General features: G+C 39.2%; 1 protein-coding gene across 6 annotated transcripts in view; it reads right to left on the bottom strand.

Annotated features, from left to right (window-relative positions):
- Nucleotides 1-19,248, bottom strand: part of Gpatch2 (G-patch domain containing 2) — a 130,445-nt gene that overhangs the window by 98,470 nt on the left and 12,727 nt on the right. For 3 of the 6 annotated variants that reach the window (XR_007830802.1, XM_051148104.1, XM_051148101.1), the window contains exons 3-5: nucleotides 19,050-19,111; nucleotides 16,688-16,870; nucleotides 16,176-16,255 (exon numbers count right to left, since the gene is read on the bottom strand). Coding sequence is in view for 5 of the 6 variants with exons in the window: in XM_051148104.1 (XP_051004061.1) it covers nucleotides 16,176-16,255; nucleotides 16,688-16,870; nucleotides 19,050-19,111 (325 nt within the window). In the remaining variant the exon portion in view is untranslated. Of the gene's footprint in view, nucleotides 1-14,781; nucleotides 16,049-16,175; nucleotides 16,256-16,687; nucleotides 16,871-19,049; nucleotides 19,112-19,248 lie in introns of those variants that run through there. The other 3 variants (XM_051148105.1, XM_051148103.1, XM_051148102.1) reach the window with 2 other exon arrangements.

The following is a 19,248-nucleotide window of genomic DNA, read 5'->3' as shown; positions in this document are numbered from 1 at the left end:
GCACTTCGTCCCCAGCGTTCATTCTCAAGTTCTATATGAAAGACCAGCAGGAATGCTGGTGAGAACCGATGCTGATCTGACTCCAGTGTGCAAGAAATGAAGACAGTATAAAAATCAAGTTGTTACAGCTAGTGTTCACTTTACATTGCCAGGAAAAAAATGTGCTGAGGTGTAATTTAAGATAATAAAGATAGAAAATGTTCACACATCACATATTGAAATTTCTGGGAATGTACTCCATAAGGATACCCACATGACTTCTCAGGCTTAGGGTAGACTATGAAACAGCTAGACAAGAACACATATGCAAAATAAAAGCATGCAGCTAAACTGGACATGAGATGAATAAGACCTGAGGACAGCACGTGGGTCAGACACAGCCAGCTCTGCTCACTTGCCACTTTTGAGCTAATGCTGTTGAGAAGTAGATTCCAATTATGATCAGTATCTGGCCCTAACTCAAACACATCTGTTCTTCTTGAGAACACTTACAAGGAATGATGGCACAAGCACACATCCCTGTCTCTCCACCCTCCGTGCAAAATGAATCCGTGGCAACTGTTAAGGGACAACTTTGTGTGTACTCGCTTTTATGATATCTCAGCCTTAGTTGAGAAGTTACACTGAAAGTCTTTTAATCTCCTACCAAAAAGAATTTACTGGATTGCATTTAAGCTCAAGTTCAAGGGTATTAAAATGTACACAGGAGAGTGAAGAAGGTGCGAGGTTATAGATTTTAACTTCCTCACTAGAAAATTGACTCAAAATAGATTTTCTAATTTACAATGAATCAAAAGAGAAAACATTAGACCATAGCAAAAGTGGCACAAATGTATCAAAAGCCAAATGAATAAACATTTGAGGAGATTTATTATTAGAAATTGCAATAAATTTTGGAATGATGAATTGATTTTAGTTAAAAGGTATAACTGACAATTTATTGGGCGGGAAGATGCATTATTTTCCAATTGTTATCCATCTACAGTAAAACTGATTTGTGTCCTATTGTATTTTATGGAAAAGGAGAGTGCAACTTTCAGTGATTTAGATTAAATGTATTAATCATAACCAAGCAGTGTGACCTATATATCTACTATTAAAGAAGATTTTTGACATTTAATTCTGTAGCAATATTTTGGCTCTGTACCACTCTTCCTAAATCCAATTCCTGCTACAGTTGGCAGATTTCTCCCTTTTAATTTTATGAGGCTGAAAGTAGCATTTAACCACCCATGCGGTAAATAATGCAGGATTAGAAATATTTAGTGTTTTGTTTCCCTTTCAAGAGTGGTAATCCATCAAATCCAAAAATGTTCTCTAAAATTTTTCTATATTTTCGGCAATCTCTAATATATGGTAACATAAAAACTATAAAATTAAATAAAAAGCATCACATAGCAGAGATGTGCCTTACTGCGACAACCTAGGAAAGCAGGAAAACCGACCCTGAATCAGAAATCACAATCTTTACTGGAAAATCAAATAAAACTTTAAAAATGGGCATTCAAACATAACATTAGATGAAGAACTTTTAATTTTATTTCTTCGCTTAATGAATCTTAATAAGTTTGCAAATATTTTCTAGCAAGTCACTCATTTGTTGTCCATAAGCCATGCAGTGTTGCTGACATGTTAGACAAGCAGAGAGTAACTGTCGCATGTTTAGATGCGCTTTGGGTGTGACTAAAGGACCTATAAACACTAAGGATAAATCTTAAACCTAAGACATCAATGTAATGCATAAAATTAATTCATTGCTTTTTAAGTGAAACAAAGGTATAAATTAGATTCACGCTTCCTTGCAGAAGCTAGTATTTCTAGTTTGACTTTAATGTAGTTAGATTTTTTGGTATAATATGTAAGCTTAAAAATTATTAAACTGTAGTTTTAAAAATACATTATTAAGCCAAGTCAGTATATCTGACTTTAAACAAAACCAAATTCCAACTTTCAAATCTGAATTCATATAAAAAAATGGTAATTTTGGTTATTAATGAATCAAATTATTACAATAATCACCCTATAACTGCACATGGTACTTTGAGATATATCAAAGTAATAAAATAACCTGTCAAATGAGTAATTATCTACATTTAATCTATATATAAAACAAATGGCCCAGAAATGAGTAAAGTCTGTAATTCACTCAAGACACTGGGATGCCATATATTCATGGTTAGAATATCTAATCTCTTCATACATATTCATGTCTTAATTCACTTTTAATGAAATTCCTAATTACAAATTATTGTGAAAACAAGTTTATATTCTCATAGTGATGAAATAAAATCAACAATTACCTACCAGAAATGAGGTGACTTAACAAGTGTATGTGTGTGTCTATGGAGAAGCCACCTTTGCCTTTTCCACACATAAAATGTCTCTGGTGCCCTCCTTGTGCCCTTCACACCGCCACACTGTGAGACAGGAGTTAAATACTGAGAGAAACTGGAGGAGAGGAGATTCACCTTGGCGAGGCGGCCTGCACCTTTAAGGGTATTCCGATGGAAAGTAAAGGCATCTCAATAACAGGCATAATGTCACAAGAATGAGTTAAGGAACGACAGTGGCAAGACAATATTCCAGGAAAGAATGAGGGAGATTAACTGCAGCAAAGCAATGGCTTCTAGAAGCTGGGCAGCCGCCCAAGGCTCCCGTTGCTGTGTGCTCCTGTTGGTTTGCCTTTGTTTATCTGTTGGTTGGTTGCCTGGATGCCCCTTTGAGAGGTAGACTCACCTAGCCTCAGCACCCATAAACTCCTGCTGCCTTAGCCTTACAAGTAAGTGCTGGGATTATGGGCGCACACCCATGCACTCACTGAAATACTGCCAAGCTTGTGGCTGAAGACAAATTATTTATTCCTATAAAAATTGCAACAATTTCAAAAGAAATTAATCAATCACAATAAAATTTCCTGCATTCATCTTCAGAATGAAAACCCAGTTAGATTTTAATCAAGTAACTTGTGCAAGTTGACAATAAATTGAAGCTTCATTCTTGCGGTATTTCAAAAGTGAATCTTCAAGCAAGAGCACTGTAACTGGAAGCAAGGAGCACAGGGAAGTTCCCAGAAAGCCTAATGTGCTAAAATGTGGGGCTCAGCACCCCAAACTCAGACCCTTCCCAGTTTCTGGGGGCCTTTCTGCCTGTGCATCTATAACGTGGGCTATACTACCACTAATGCATGTCCTGCTACTCCAAGGCACATGCTAATTTCACCAACCATTAGAAGAGAAAACTTCCCAGTAACAGAACTTCCATTCTAAGGAACTTGAAAACAATGTGAATGATGGTCTAAAAGGTTAATAAGCCAAGAAGATCCCCGAGGGAAGGAAGGAAAAGCTGAGGAAAGGGGGTGGAAGTGCATTTTCATGGTGAAAACATAGCACCTTCAAAAATGTAACATTAAGTTTGATCAACCAAATACAAAGTGATGATTTTCCCAATACATTAAACAGTTATAATGTATTGTTTTCAAGTTATTACATCCATCCAAGATTTATAAAATCAACTGGAAATACAAGCATTTTGCCTTTGCAGAGAAGCCCACAGAGCCCGACAGTTAGACTCTTGAGAGAGGAGTGGCCCACAGGCCAGAAAATCAGGTCCTGACACTACCAACCATGACCCTAAACAAGTTCCACATTTAATATGGGGGAGGGGGTGTGTCTATGTGTGCAGCTATGTGCAAGCCTGAGGAAGCTAGAAGAGGACATCAGGAAGCCTGCTCTAACACTCTGCCCTATGCTTTGGGGACATGGTTTCTCAGTGAGTGAGCTGACAGTTGGTGTGTCCTTCCCATGTGTGCCCTCCTGCTGGACAGGCGGGTTTAGCAAGTCCCCAGGGATGCCTCAGCCACTCCTGGCTTTCGCATGTATGATGGAACCCTCATGCTTGTATAAGAACATGGCAAGCCCTCTTACTCACTAAGCCAGGTCCCTAGACCCCAGGGAAAGCATTGGTCCCTCGTTTCCTGGAATATAAAAATGAAAAGAACAGCAATATCCACCTCCTTAGACTCTGAGTTAAGTGAAAACATTCACAAAGAAATTAAAGCACTATTCAGCAATAAGATAATAACACTAAATACTGTGAGACACCATTACAGCAAAAAGTATTTTTATTAAAGTATTTACTTAAAAAGCTGATATGACAGAAAATTCTTTAATAATTTGAAATATGCTCAACTCCTCCTCCCTTATTTTCTGTTCATGTGCTCTGTTTCTTTTTCATTTAATTTTATTGGAGTGTAACTTTTAGGGATGTATCCAACTCTTCTAAACTATCCAGTTTGTTGGCATGTAGTTGGTTGCTAGTGAGACTGCCTTGGGATACTGATGTTTCTTTGGCATTGTTTCTAGTCTCATCTTGACAATTTAGTTTTCTTTTTCCTTTAGACTCATTGATGTTTTGTCCATTTTTGTTGTTGTTGTTTTGTGAGGTGATGGGAATGTTAAATTAGTATATAATTTGGAATATATTAAAGCACCAAGAATTGTCTTAAAAAAAATCTAAGTATAGCTTGTGATCTCTCAGACAGTCCAAAATTCAAGTTGCACAGTGACAGACATTGTTCTAGCAGGACTCATATGGAAGGGATGACATAGAGAAGGGCATTATCCTCCACACTCGTCTTCTACACTTGTAAGTCCTATGTAAAAGTTAAAGACACAAAGTAGGACTGACCCAGTAAATACAACACAGTGATCATGCAATTAATATTATTGTGGTTTTCTTCTAAAGCCTGACTAAAAAGCTAGTAAACAGCTAAAAAGGTTGAACTCCACAAGGACAATGAGATTAGAAAACAGCATCAAAGATGGAAAATCAAAGCTGTAAAGCTGCGAGGCTGCTGTGAGGCTTTACACACAAAAGCATGGCAAGGAATCAGCAGTCAAAGGCAAGCTGAGTGAAAACTCCAGAAAAGCTTGGGAATTGGAGGTGCAGCATGACTTAAACAGGCACCAGTGTAATGTCTGATATCATCCATGTGTGTGTAGTGTTGCCTATGTGTATATCTATGCATTACACAGGTGCCTGGTGCCCACAGAAGCCCAAAGAGTACATCAGATCTCCTCAAATGAAAGTTGCAGACGATTGGAAGCCACAATGTTAGTGCTGGAGCTCAAACCTGAGCTCTCTGCAAGAGGCCTTAAGCACTAAGCCATCTCTTCAGCACTGTGACATCTGCTTTAAAACACTGATTCTAGATCCTACTCCTTGGCTCCTCACTCACGCTACCCTATCTCTCAGCGTAAGTGTATGGAAATCCAAAGTAGAAAGGAGCTATCCCTGCAGACCTCCCAGTACGTTAGAGATTCAGTGGAAGTCTGACACTGACTGCTCCCTGCAACTAGTAGATTCCACACTATCCTTTCCAAATCTTGCTGACCTATGGGGAAGCCCTACAGGTACACTAGCTGAGGATCCCCCAGTCACCCAGGCAACAAGCTCTGCATCTGTCACAAGGCATTCAATTAACTTGTTAGCACAGGCTCAAATAGAATCTTCTGTGTTATTTGTTATGGAATACATGCATAATCAGCCAGATTATAAATACTGGCTAGAAATGATGTTACAATCACACTGGCATCCTAACCAGTTAATTGTAGAAAACATCCTTTAAAATGATACAGACACAGTTAATCATTATCAATGTTTGAAAAATCGCTAAGCACAAACTCTGTGCTGGGAACTGGACTATCATTCAACAGATGGTAAACAGTATAAAACCACAGGATACCCATAGACAGACGGATGAGTGAAGAGACAAACGGAGAGATAAAAGAGCCAAGGGGGAAGATTCGGAAGAAAGGGTATAGAACTTGAGCTACTCTTAAAGTGTATGAATCTAACAGGAAGAGTGTGAACAGCAAATGATATGGTTGAATACTGAAAGGCCTGAACAGGGACAGAATCTCAAAGCCATGTGACCACCTTGAAAGGACAGAACTGTCAAAGATCACAGGTAAGCAGTAAAAACAAGCAAACAATCTGGATTTTATTACAAAGGCAATGAAAGTTGTTTTGTTTTTTAAAATGTTAGATTCCTTATCGTTGGAGTTATAGATGGTAAGAATTAGAAGCCAGGAAAATCAGGAGTAATGTCCTGCCAATATAAGAAAATGAGAAACCACGTGAGTGTTAAGTGGAGACTGCAGAAAAGGGGCACGGAGGAAGAGTGGAAAAGGCAGCTGTGCCGTCCATTAGATGAAGACAAAGGGCAAAACAAAGTTCAAGTTCAACTTAGGTACTTGAGGATAAGAGACACGTGTCTAAGAGATTATGCCTAACCTAAACTACTCCAATGTATCAAAAGCGCTCACTGTGTACACAACCAAATCAAGCCATGTGTGGCTCAAGAGACAAGCCAGATACAACATGTTTCTAAAGCGGATATAACATATTTACTAATACAACAAGCGATATGAAGCATTAAATATTTTTATGAATCAAAAAGTAAGAGCTTCGGGGCTGTGCTCACACCTGCTGAGGAGGCTGAGGCAGGAGGATTGCTCTTGGAATACAGGGGCTATCTTAGGCAACTTAATAAGATCCTCTCTGAAAATTTAAAAAAGAGGAAGGGAGGGAGGGAGCAAGAGCAAGCACTAGGAACATAGCTCGTTGGTAGAGTGTTTATGTGACAGGAGGTCTGGGTTCACTCCCCAGTACTAAATGTAGAAAAGAATTATTCTACCTAAGATACATGGAAATGAAGTTAAATAAGGTGTTAATCTTCAGGTTTCAACACTAGTATCCAGACTAAATATTAGAAGTCCAAGCTAATATAAAATCTTAAGTCATCAGGGACATACTTTTAAGTATTATTGTAATATATTGTAACTGACAAACACACCCCTACTGGTTCAGAGTTATATTTATCTGAAACACTTCCATAGTAAACATCTCCAATCAATTTCCTGACCCATACATGGAATTTTAGGAGAAAGGTGCTGCACAACTTTCAATTTATTCCTTAAGTAATGACTGTGATCAAACAATTTACTTAACAACACAAGCTTTACAAATTTTGTTGGTTTACGCCTGAGGTATACTGTTGGGATCTATCACTGGGCTATCAGAACCCAGTTTCTTAAGATAGCTGGGTGGAGAGATGGCTGAGCGGGTTAAGAGCACAGTCTACTCCTCCAGAGGTCCTGAGTTCAATTCCCAGCAACCACATGGTGGCTCACAACGATCTATAATGCGATCTGATGCCCTCTTACGGCATGTAGGTATACATGCAGACAAAGCAATGATGCACATTAAAATAAAGAAATAAATCTTTTAAAAAAAAGAAAGATAGCAGGCAGCAATTACTCAATTGGCACATATTAACTCAAAAGTACAAGGAAATCTTTCCCTTTCAATACTTTCTTCATGAATCCTCAGTTTTGCAAATTGACCTTCAGTTAGAGGATGTGCAGGTGAGTTCAGTACAAAAAAAGGTTATTAAATATTATTTGGAAGTGTTCCACCCATCATTGATTTTTGAACTTTTTTGAAAGTAGGTATCTGACATCTCTAAAGGCAAATTAGAAAACTGAGTTTTATAGACCATCAGAATAATTTTATCAGCAACATAAAAAGCAGAAAACCAGAGATGAACAAGCCTTGGAAAAAGTAAAATGTATGCAGCATTTCTATCTCCCTGATTTTGGTTTAAAAGAAAATAATAGGGACTCTGGCAATGTCACTACCATTGTAAAGGGCAACCAGGAAAAGGTATGGATGGGAATGTGTCTCTGTGGACTAACACAGTCACCAAGCAGCAGCAGCGAATCTTTTCACATGGAGAAAGAGGGGCATCAAGACAGGGACTTGCTACCTAGCCCCAGCTGGCCTGGACTCACTATGTAGACAAGGCTGGCTGGCCTTGAAGATCCCATGATTCATCTGCTTCTGCTTCTAGAACCCTAGGATTACAGATGTGTGCCACCACGCCCAGGCTTAATTTCTTAAAAATAAAAAAAAAGGAGGATTTAGAATATATTTCAAAGACTTCTTAGGATACAAATAGAAATAGTGTTTAGATGGCCAAAATCTAAAATGTATTTTAAGTCAGACATGGTAGACTACATCTATAACCACACGCTGTATTTCAAGGAAGAACAATCAACTGGAGGCCAGCCCAGAGCTGTACTGAGAGCTCATGGCAGCCTGGGGTACAGAGAATCTATAGCCACAGAAACACGGACACCTCCTACACTCTGAAGTCAGTCCACAGACAGTACGGTGTGGCGTTGTGTGCTTGTGGCACAGCACTTGAGAGGTAGATGCCATCCTTGGCTCCACAGCAAGGTCAAAGGCAGCGTGGGCTGCAGGAAACTAGGCTTCAAAACAAACAAAAGTCTATAGATACCTAAAGAATATTAATCTGAAGCCTTTTCTGTTAATAAGTGACCTAACCATATGTATTGCTGTAATACACTTTATTTTTTAAATGCAGAAGGTGTGGCATGTGAGCAGTCATAAGGCAGAAGAGAACACACCCACTTACACATTAACTTTCGGTATAACCACTATGATTACACATTAAACAGGACAGTCTAAGTCCCATATAAACAGTTACCACGTACAAAGTTTACTGATCCTGACCCGTGTTGCTGAATGCTGGCTTCTTTACCCCAGATCAGAGCAGTGGCTAGTGTAAGAGTGACCTGAGTAGTGGCACTACATGGGTTAAGGCTGAAAATCACTGTAGTCTACAAAGAATAACCTTTATTTCTTGCAATTATCCTGCTGCCTTCTAATTGTGTGTCATTGCCCCACTCCCCCAACTACTTTTATCTGTTTGCTCTTCCCCAACCAAGATTATTTTTCTTCATTAAAATATAAGCTACAAGTGACCATGTTAGTCTCACTCATGGCTGTAGTCTGCAAGGCCCAGAGCCATACTTAGTAATAGCATTGCTGAATCTAGTGTCTGCAGTACTGACCAATCTTTGTTGACAGACTATTCAAATGGAAAGTAAGGTTCAGTCCATCTGGCTCAGACTCAATGGAGAAATATGATGGACCTTGTACCCCTAATATAATCTTAGCTTCCAATTCCTCAGACAACTTCTACACAACTAACAGTATGGCCAGGGATGATATGGCTTCCTTCACGAGATTACTATGGACTATGATCTAAGTCCTGCCCTATGCATCTAAATTGTGCTATAAAACCCTCTATAGTTAACTAATCAATCTATCTAGTCCATGATGTGTCAAACTCAAGCACTGACAATGCCTTCGTGCCTGTATGTTCTACCGTAAATGAGTTAGTGCGCGCGAGCTCATTTGATAGGTATCGGCCAAAGCTTCCTGAAGAGGTCTTCCCAGAATTTTAGCAAGCGGCTTCAAAAAAGAGAAAACACAAGAAATGGATTCCATCATAGTTGAACGAATGTAGGTGCATGGTAAGAGAAAAGGTGAGTGTCCTTGGAGGAAAAGAGAGGAGAGAAAAGTAAATGGAAAATTGATCAGAAGGCTCTAGAACTGGAAAACATTAAAGATTAGTAAGAAAGTATCAGGAGCCAATTATTAACCCCATGGAAGCCATAAATACTTTGTAAATATTCCAGCACATCTTGACTGCGGCTGCCCTTCAAGACTGTGAATACTGAAGGGCTATCTCACCATAACTCATACCTGAGTATGTTAAACAGAAATGAACACTACTTTAGGAAGAGAATTTATTTATATTTATATTTATTAGCAACATGACAGCAAATCATATTAATTTTGGTTTGCTGAAGGAAAACCAGTTTACGGTGTAAACACAAGCCTAAGTTATAGGGACGTTAATGGTAGGTATATAAACAGTACACAGAAAGACTCTAGCACATACGTTATATGTGCTTCACAGGGCACAGTCCCACCATTTTAAAGATCACAAATCCAAATTCCAACATATGATGCCACATCTGTACTAAGTTAGTCATGAGAGAGGCAAGCACAAATAGTTTAATCTATGAAAAAAATGTGTGGGTCACATTTTGCACCATTAAATATGACGACTGATCATCTGTATATGTTTTTCAAAAGGTTTTAAGAATACGGCAAACATAAGCATTCAAATGCAATTAAGTGAATAAATGAATATACTATTATACACAATTAAATATATAATATATTACATTTAGTAAAATATAATCAAGAATATCAGTATTAATATTGACCCTATTCAATGAGATGGTATAAAATGTTATAGGATTTACATTTTTAGGTATCAATTATGGTTATTAAATACTTACAACACAAAATATAAAATAACATCAAAATAAAAAATGTAAAGCAAACACAGTACTAGATTTCTTATAAGAAACATTATCATTTTATTTTACTTTTCTATAATACAGAACCAATTTTATTTAAAAAATTTCTAAGATTAAAATATCTTGAAATCTAGATCTCAAGCTGATGTTGAGAAGAAAAATGAAATTAACATAATTAACATTCTTAGAATATAGTTTTCTAAACATACATTCTCCAAAGTCTCCAAAAATGCTCTAGGAATAAATTTCTAGGCAGAAACATGATAATAAAGGATTCAGCTGCTGAATTCCACTAAAAACACTTGGATAATAGTCACCTTCTAATCAAAATATAGTTGCAGATATAGGCTGTGTGTTATTTTACATCATTTTAGATTTATTCTCTGTCATAAACTCTCTTCTCTTTGACTAGTCTGAGAGAATAGGTTATTTAAATCCCTTGTTCAATCCTATTGAGACTCTAGGTGAGAAAATATAGGGGATAGGGAAGTAGGTGGATCCAGAGGGTCCTAGAAACCAACAAGAGGAACATTATGATGGGTGGATCTGAGCCCAGGGGTTCTGCTTGATCAAAGGCACCAACCAAGGACAAAACGTGCAGTCATCATCAAACCCCTACCCAGATCTAACCAAGGGACAGAATATTCTCCACAGTTAAGTGGAGACTGGGGACTGACTTTCACACGATCTCTGGTGTCCCATATTTGGCCATGTCCCTTTGTTGGGGAGGCCCAATGGCACTCGGAGGAAGGATAGCGGACTACCAAGAAGACTTGAAACCCTAGCACCATATTCAGGGGGAGGAGGTCCCCCTCGGTCACAGTCATAGGGAAGGGGGATTGGGGTGAAAGTGGGAGGGAGGGAGAAATGGGAGGATGCATGGGATGGGATAGAAAATGAGATGTAATATGAATTATTTTATTTTTCAATAAAAATGTGTTTTAAAAGAAAAAAAAACAAAAACAAACAAACAAAAACCAAAATAAATAAATCCCTTGTTCAAGCCAATTCCATTTAAACTGGCCTTCTCAGGCAAAGACTATAGTAGAGCCTCCCTATTCTTACTCTAGAATTGTGAGAAATGGCACCACAAACACTGAGCAGGACCTGATGAGTTCACCATCGTCAGATGGTCACTGTCAACGTAAGTTCATTAAGTAAGCAGCGACAACAGTCATGCATGGTCAGCCACTGCGTGCACTGCCTCAAGAGTTACAACAGAGAACACCTCTTGCACTCTGGGTGACAAGGGGACTGTGAGTATGAACAGTGTGACAAGACGACTTATATTAAGGGGTGACATTCAGGCTTCGTTCATATGCTTAAACTTGAAAATGCAGATGTAAGAAATTAACTAATCAGATTCATTTTGGCATAAATAAATAAATACCATCAGTACCTTACATGTTCTTATGATCACGCAAAAACTGGCCTTCAAGCAACTGTAAAAACTTTAAACAAAGACCGCTATCTTACCACAATGTCTCACATTATTTTTCAGCAGTTATCACCGCTTGAATAACTTTAGTGCATATTAGACCCGTTGATGAATCATTAGTTCAAAACAAAGTAAGAACGGAATTTAAAAAGCTCTCAACCCTCAGGAAACACAGATCAATTGGAACACTCAGGAGGACGCTATCCTGAACCAGGTGTGGCGCACACCTTCCTTTAGTCTCAGCATTAGAAAGAGGCGGGCAGATTTCTGTGAGTTCAAAGCCAGCCTGGGCTACCTAGTGAGTTGCATGCCAGCCAGGGGTGCACAGTGAGACCCTGTGCAAAAAAACAAGAGTAGCTACCCTGGCTACATGGCCAGCTGCCCTCTACTCAGGGTACTTGAGGTCATGCTGTAAGACCGGTCTCCTCGAGCTTGATTCCAGCACCAATAGTGTGTTATCATTCTGAACTGCACTTAATGAATAAAGTCTAGAAATGTCAGGGATTTGGGCTGTACCTTCTGGGTGATGACCCTAGCACATTCCATGGAAGTAACAATTCTCCTAAACTTGGGTAGTAAAAGGTTGGCTAGCAGGGCCCAGTAACTGGAGCTTCTAACCAGATGACAAGGTCTCATCCAGCACAGGCGGACCTCAAGTCTGCTGGTGCCAAAGATGAGCTCTAACTCCCACCTCCGGCCTCGGCCTCACTAGCATGCACCCCCACATCCAGCCAAGGCAGCTCTGAACAGTAACTTCTCAGGACATGTAGCCTCACATCACCTGGGCACTTTTTTTTTTTTTTTTTTAAAGAAACAAGACTGGATTCAAACCTCATAAACAGTCAAAATGATTTGGGAGGGAGGGAGGAGACATAAGCAAACAGGCTTTATAGCTTGCAGTTCAATTTTGAGATGTAAGCACTTGTTAAGCAAAAATTCATTCAGAACAATTCTTCAGACTATGTTAAAAAAGGAAGTCAGATCAAACATAAGTAAAATACAAAAGAAGCCTAAAGGTCTATAAATTATGCACTCTATTAAGGTAATATCAAATTATATATAAAATAAGAATCAAAACGTTTAAGGTCAAATGCTACACTTGGATCCATGATAAAAATGTAAGCTGCATTCCCAGCTAGTGTGTGCATCTGCAATAACTACAGCAATTTCCACTTATTATCATACACTATGTGCTAAAGACGGACATAAGCCTATTGTGTGTACTTATCTCAGTTAAGCCTGCCAACACACTGAAGTAAACAGGGTCCAAGTAATACCAAGACCCAGAGTGATGTCACAAACACATGACTTCCAGGCCTCACACACTGTACAACAGTGGTCTCAGCCTTCCTAACGCTGTGATCCTTTAACACAGTTCCTCATGTTATGGTGAGCCCCAAGCATAAAATTGGTTCTTTGCTACTTCATAACTGTAATTTTGCTACTGTTACAAATCATAATATATATATTTGGTAAGCAGGATATCTGATATGCAACCCCTGTGGGGGTCGCGACCCACGGGTTGAGAACCACTGTTCTGCACCGTCACTCTGTTTTCTACGAAAGTACAGCCAATTCTTGTTCCTCCTTGCAGATTCTGAATCTGAGAAATGATCTACCAGCTAAAATTTATTTGTAACCTGAAAGCCAATGCTCAGAACTTTTGCAGATAATTCACAGACATGTGCACAGCAGTGAGAAAACATGTGATCTGCCTCACAAATCAGCACTCCCAGCTAAAAGGATCTAGGACTCGGCCTCCTTCCTGCAGCTCTGGTGCTGTAAACAAGTGTCCTTTGTGTGAGCTGCAAGGCGCTGGTTAGCTGAAATCCCTGTGCGTTACCTGGTGATTTTACTGCTTTCAATGGCCCTAAATTCAGGTTCAAAGTGGGGTCATTGTTACTAAGCATGAGAAGGCCATAGTGAGCCTTATATACAAAATACATGTTAGAGCAGCAGAGTCCAGGCTTTTTTGTTCATAAGTCAGCAAAACATAGTGAATACCTTTACACACACACACACCAAACGGCATACAGCAGCAGCTGATGAGAACATGGAGACCCAAGACCCACAGGACGCCAAGGCTGACTTTGCTGGAGGAGCAACGGTCCCCTAGTCCCTAAGTAGGTACAGTGACTAAGTCTGTGTGGAATAAGAACGATCAACTGAGAACGTCCCATAGTTCAGCTAGCTCACGCTGCCATTTCCTTCAAGTGCACTCCATCCTTGTATGTGTGCAGGCATGGCTCACCCACTAAAATTCTCTGTTTCCATTCTGCTTAATGGGTTGGAGCTACACATGTTAGAATTTGCCCATAAATTTAATCTTTCTTAAATATACTTTGGCTTTCACGTGTGAATCTATGCTAACTGGATTTAATTTCTAATTACAAGAAATAACAAATGCCCCTTAATGGTGACGGCCTTGGCAGGTTCAAGTTTTTAAGGTAGTAAAGCTATGTGCGTTATGAGCAAGAGCACATGGAGAATTGAAAAATATCAGCACAAACTGAAACTCTTGCCTTTCTTGCCCAAGTCAGAGTTTTATTGGGAAAAAAATTAAAGTATGTAAAAATCTAAGCAAGGACAATTCAGGGTTGAGAAAGAAAACCTTAAGGAGCTCAGTTTGCAGCCATGGCCTAACACACTCATTCCATGCTAAACACACACACACACACACACACACACACACACACACACACACATACAGAAGTGAGGCCTAATCACCTTTACTCGACAGGAAAAGCAGCTTTCGGTATGGCGAAGCCATGTGACATCGCCACCATGAAGCTAGCCTATCAGAGTGATGGTGCCTATAAAACACCACAGTGAGACTGCAATAAGCCTAGAAAATGGGCTACAAATCCCAGCTTTGCTCAAGCAAGCAGCGGACCAAAAATAAGAACAGGTGGCCCCGAGCCAAGAATTAGGTAGCACTCACTCATCTAGACTCATGAGTGCTGGGGCTAAGTTCGCAGGCTGGGGTTACAGTGACTTATTCAGACAGAGGACAGTGACCACACAGAACAAAGCACTTTGGTAAGTCAGAAAAGGCTGCGAACTCTGAGGCACGGCATGAAATCTATACTACAATTACTAAGCGCATCATGCACCTTTAAATGTGAGAATGTCGGAAGGCTCAACCTCTCTCCAGAGATACTGCCCTATATTCCTACTTACTTTATTTTTAAATCTTTCAGACCACAATAGTCTTAGGTAAAAGCAATGTCATCATTAAGTTTCCTTTCCAATCATACTTAATATAGCCATTAAATGAATGAACTGACAATTAAACCATACAACATGAAAACATTAAACCAGACTTTGTCAATTATAGGAATTTTGTAAAAATATTAATAATTTTAAAATAACCATTTTAAAGAAGTCAAATGCCTTGAACTAGAAATATGTAAGAATTACACCACCTTCCTGCTTGGTGAAAATGAGCTTAAAACTCAATGGCACACATGGGCTGCCATCCTAAGGATGAACAAACATCTTACTTTAGACATGACAGTGAGATTCGGTCATGCAGTATTGTTAAAACACATGGATCACATGATTTCATCAAGTTCCAAGCCAGTGTGGCAGCCGTGACTGGCTCAGGGATCAGACACACACCACTGAAAACATGACAGCAGATCATTCCCCATCGCCGACTAGTTTGTCATCACTGTGTTGTTTTAGATGTGGGATGACTTTTGTAGTAGAACAGAAACTGTAACAACAGAGTTACAATACAAAATGATTTTCTAAGTACGAAGTAAGTTGAGCAAAACACAAACTTGAGCAAAGATTAGCACCCTCACCTGTTACTTAAGGTCAGCCCTTATTACAGTGCCCTGAGTAAACACAATTGCTTTAAATAATGCTGGTATAGAAGACTTCTTTTAAAATAAACCATAGATGGCAATACATAATTTTCTATTTACAACAGTTGATATTAAAACTGAATCCTAACCAGTCATACTTGGGTTAAATATCATTTTCAATTTTCTTTCTTTCGTTAGCATTTGGCAAAGCAAGCAATACATCAATAGATCCAATGTTAAAAACCATAAGAAGAAAGTGTATCAAACACACAGTAGTTTGTATCTACCCTGTATCTACATCTCAGGGAAGCCTCCCCAGTCAGATTCACTTCCTTCTAAAAGAAAGAACACCAGTCCTGCAGCAAAAACAGCCCAGGTCTGCAGCAAAGAGGCTCGCCCTTCAGTGTACTCCTCCAGGGAAGAGGACAGGAGCCAGGTTCCCTCGAGTGCCATTCCCCAGGTGGTCAAAACGTAACTAATTTATTAGCTTTAGAAGCTTTGGCTTATAGGGGAATCTCACTGGTCCAGTTTGCAGCCTACAAAAAAATGGATTATTTTTAAGTATAATAGTAAAATGTAAACAAAGGATGAGGATGTGGCTTTTTATTCCATAGAAATGGAAAAATTCCCAAACATGACAATTCAATAAAGAAGCATGCCTACCATTGAAGGTGAAGCCCCTCCAGATTTTTTAATATTCTTTGAAGGCATTCCATGAAGGCAACTGAGTCTAGCTTGGAAACCTGGGAAATCAAACAGTTAATTTAGAAGGTATTGTGATCACTGGAGCATGGAAGAAGATCCTATCAGCAGAGAATTAAAACGAAGTTGCCGATAGTGGTGAACACCAAGAATATTATTGGGGAAATGTGAAGCCCACACTTAAAAGAACTGAGGCAATTCCCAGCAGGGCTCTAACGCTCTGCCTTAGCCAGCTCGTAGTCACACACTGGAACTCCTTCTCCCACTCCGCACTCCTGCTTGCACTCTCCTGGCAAGAGAGCCAGCTTGTTCAATGGCGTGAGAGTGGGTGAATACAGTACTTGGACGAGGGTTCAGCACATTTCTCTACAGCACTCTGTGTTTATATGTTTCCACTTTGGTCTATCCTTTCAGTAAATATCCAGTAGCAGCCATAAGCTAACAGGAGCCAGCATTCAGGGAGTCCTACTGACCTCTTCTGCCAGGATGTGACATGAGCGGGAAGGAACCACTTAGGATGCTTTCAAACACGGGGTCAGGTAAGTCCCTGTCCAGGTCCGCAGGGTCTTCCTTTTCCCACCAGGGCACGACTCCAGCAATGCCGCACGCTCCTCCTGACTCCTTCTCATAGAACCAGTCACTCTGCTCATCATCACCTGTGCAGACACAAGGTCCCCCAGAGACTGCGTTTTACCATGGCAACAGGTATGAAAGAATAACAATTCCTCACTAGTGTTGACCAGGGGGTGTCTAGGTGGAACCAGGGTGTTAGAAATAGTCATCAAATTCAGTTAACCTTGCCGAGTATCAACATTTTGTCTTTCTCTTAAGGAATTAAGAACAACAAAGAGACTTAAACATATAAAAACCATTAAAGTATAGAATGTAGACAGCTTACAAAAGTAAGGGAAGAGATTTTAAATGAATCTGTAACTCTTCCTAAGATTCCAAGGAGCCACAGTACTGATGGTTTGTTTGCAACAGGATTTAATACGTGAAGGATGATTTGCCCTTTTAAGAGACTTCTGACTTTGATACTTTTTACTATAAAGTTTTAAAATGGAAAAACTACAAAGGAAACAAAAGCAATGCAAAAAAAAGCCCAAACTTAAGCTGAGGATATATGAGAAACCAATTTAGTTCAAATAAACAGTGAACATTAAAAGCAGTTGTAAAACGAGAATTGCAAGATTATTTGAATTAGGGAACTAGTAACAATATTGTGTTAAAATATATAAAATTTATAAAACTTAAATATTAACATTTCATAGGAAAGGTAAATTAAAATGTCTGAGAACAGGTCCATTACATATAAGCAGGGACTAACATGACACTTTGCAGCTTACATCTGACTGCCATTAACAGAGCTCTATGCCAGGTACTGACACATGCCTAACCCACTACTCTACCTAGAAGGCTGAGGCACAGCTTAAGAATGGAAGGTCAGCTTGTGCTGTACAAACACAGAACCTGTCTAAAAAACAAACAAAAAACTATTTGAGAAAAAATGAAGTTATCGGACTTCATCTATATATGATATGCAACATTATTCTTTAAAAGTAAATAAAATAGTCACTAAAAGTTTGGGCATGGACTCAGATAGGTGAATTAAAAATCCATTGTCCTAAAACATTGAGAAAGTAACTTCAGTTTTATTAGTTCCTCCATGTAAAAAAAAAAGTAATTAAAAATAGGAACTCACATAGTTTTTAATGAATGAAATGAGGTGAGAATAAAGTAACTGAAATGCTCGACAATCCCTTGGCAGTGTGAGATGCAGCAGACTACTGCAACTGTGGCTCCAGTGCCTTCTGACAAGGGTCAGGCTTGCCAACAACTTCCTTTCGGTGAAAGTTCAGCATTTTATCTCGTCATGTCATCAACATGTATAACCTATGTAAGATCTGTATTTTATTACCAAGGCAGTTCTACTCACATATTCCAGATAAAGTCTCAACTTCTAAAGGTCTTTCAAACACACATGTACTTATGAGTAAGTAAAAGGAATGGCTGACTTATGTGCTTGCCTTACCGAACAGGTTCAAGAGAAAGTATGGGCAATGTTACTATGGAGGTTTTCCCACAAAAATCAGTGATTTATAATTTAAGACAATAAATAAAAATGTATTTTTTTTTCTGCTAATGCATTCTTTGTGATGTTTGGTTGTTTGGTTTTTGAGACAGGGTCTCACTAAGGAACTCTAGCTGGTCTAGAACTCAGAGATCATCTGCCTGCCTCGCCTCCAAGTGCTCAGATTGAGGGCACAGGGCCATTCCTGGCCCTAATAATGCATTCCTAATAAAGAAGATACCTCTGTGATAAGTATGCATATGGCTAGCTCAACTTGATGATTTGTACAATGTAGAGAGAGAGCCAGGCTGCTGTGACTAAATGAAATCACCCCAAGTAAGGGCGACTCCTCACTCTTGGTACCCTTTCCAAATTGTTCACAGCTTCAAACTACCGCGATGTTAAAGTGCAAAAAGATTCTGCAAGTTTGCTGGACAGAAAAGACCGAAGATGTAAGATAACTCTGGTTAATAGTTCATAATATTGAATTAATAAAAGTCATTTAATTACATATTGGTGGGATAGTGTAAGTGTGACAATGAATAAAAATCACAAATCATTGCAAGTCCATTCTCTGAATGCTCTGTCAATCTTGCTGAAAGAGACCAAATTGCAATGACTGAAGTATGCAAGGCTTAGTGGCACATGCTACTTTTTAGATATAACCTCTGAGTGGGTTAAGAAGCCAAGATATATAAAATAACCAGTAATATGTGTAACTTTACAACGAACTTTGTTTAAAGAGGGGAGTGGTGTCTCAGTACCTTGTCTTCCCTCATCATTGGTGAACAAGCCGGCATCAGTGCTGCTGAGACTGCTGGAGTCACTGTGACAAGGAAGAGAAAAATGCAACAGATCAAAAGACCAACTGATCCCTCAGACGTGAAACTTTAAAGACACGGCAGCTCAAACATGGAACTCAAGCCTGACAAAGAACTGAAAGAAATAAGACGTTATTTTCCC

This window comes from Acomys russatus, chromosome 6 (genome assembly GCF_903995435.1).
Source record: "Acomys russatus chromosome 6, mAcoRus1.1, whole genome shotgun sequence".
In the NCBI taxonomy this organism is placed as follows: Eukaryota; Metazoa; Chordata; class Mammalia; order Rodentia; family Muridae; genus Acomys; species Acomys russatus.
This window is presented reverse-complemented; position numbering and strand designations above follow the sequence as displayed.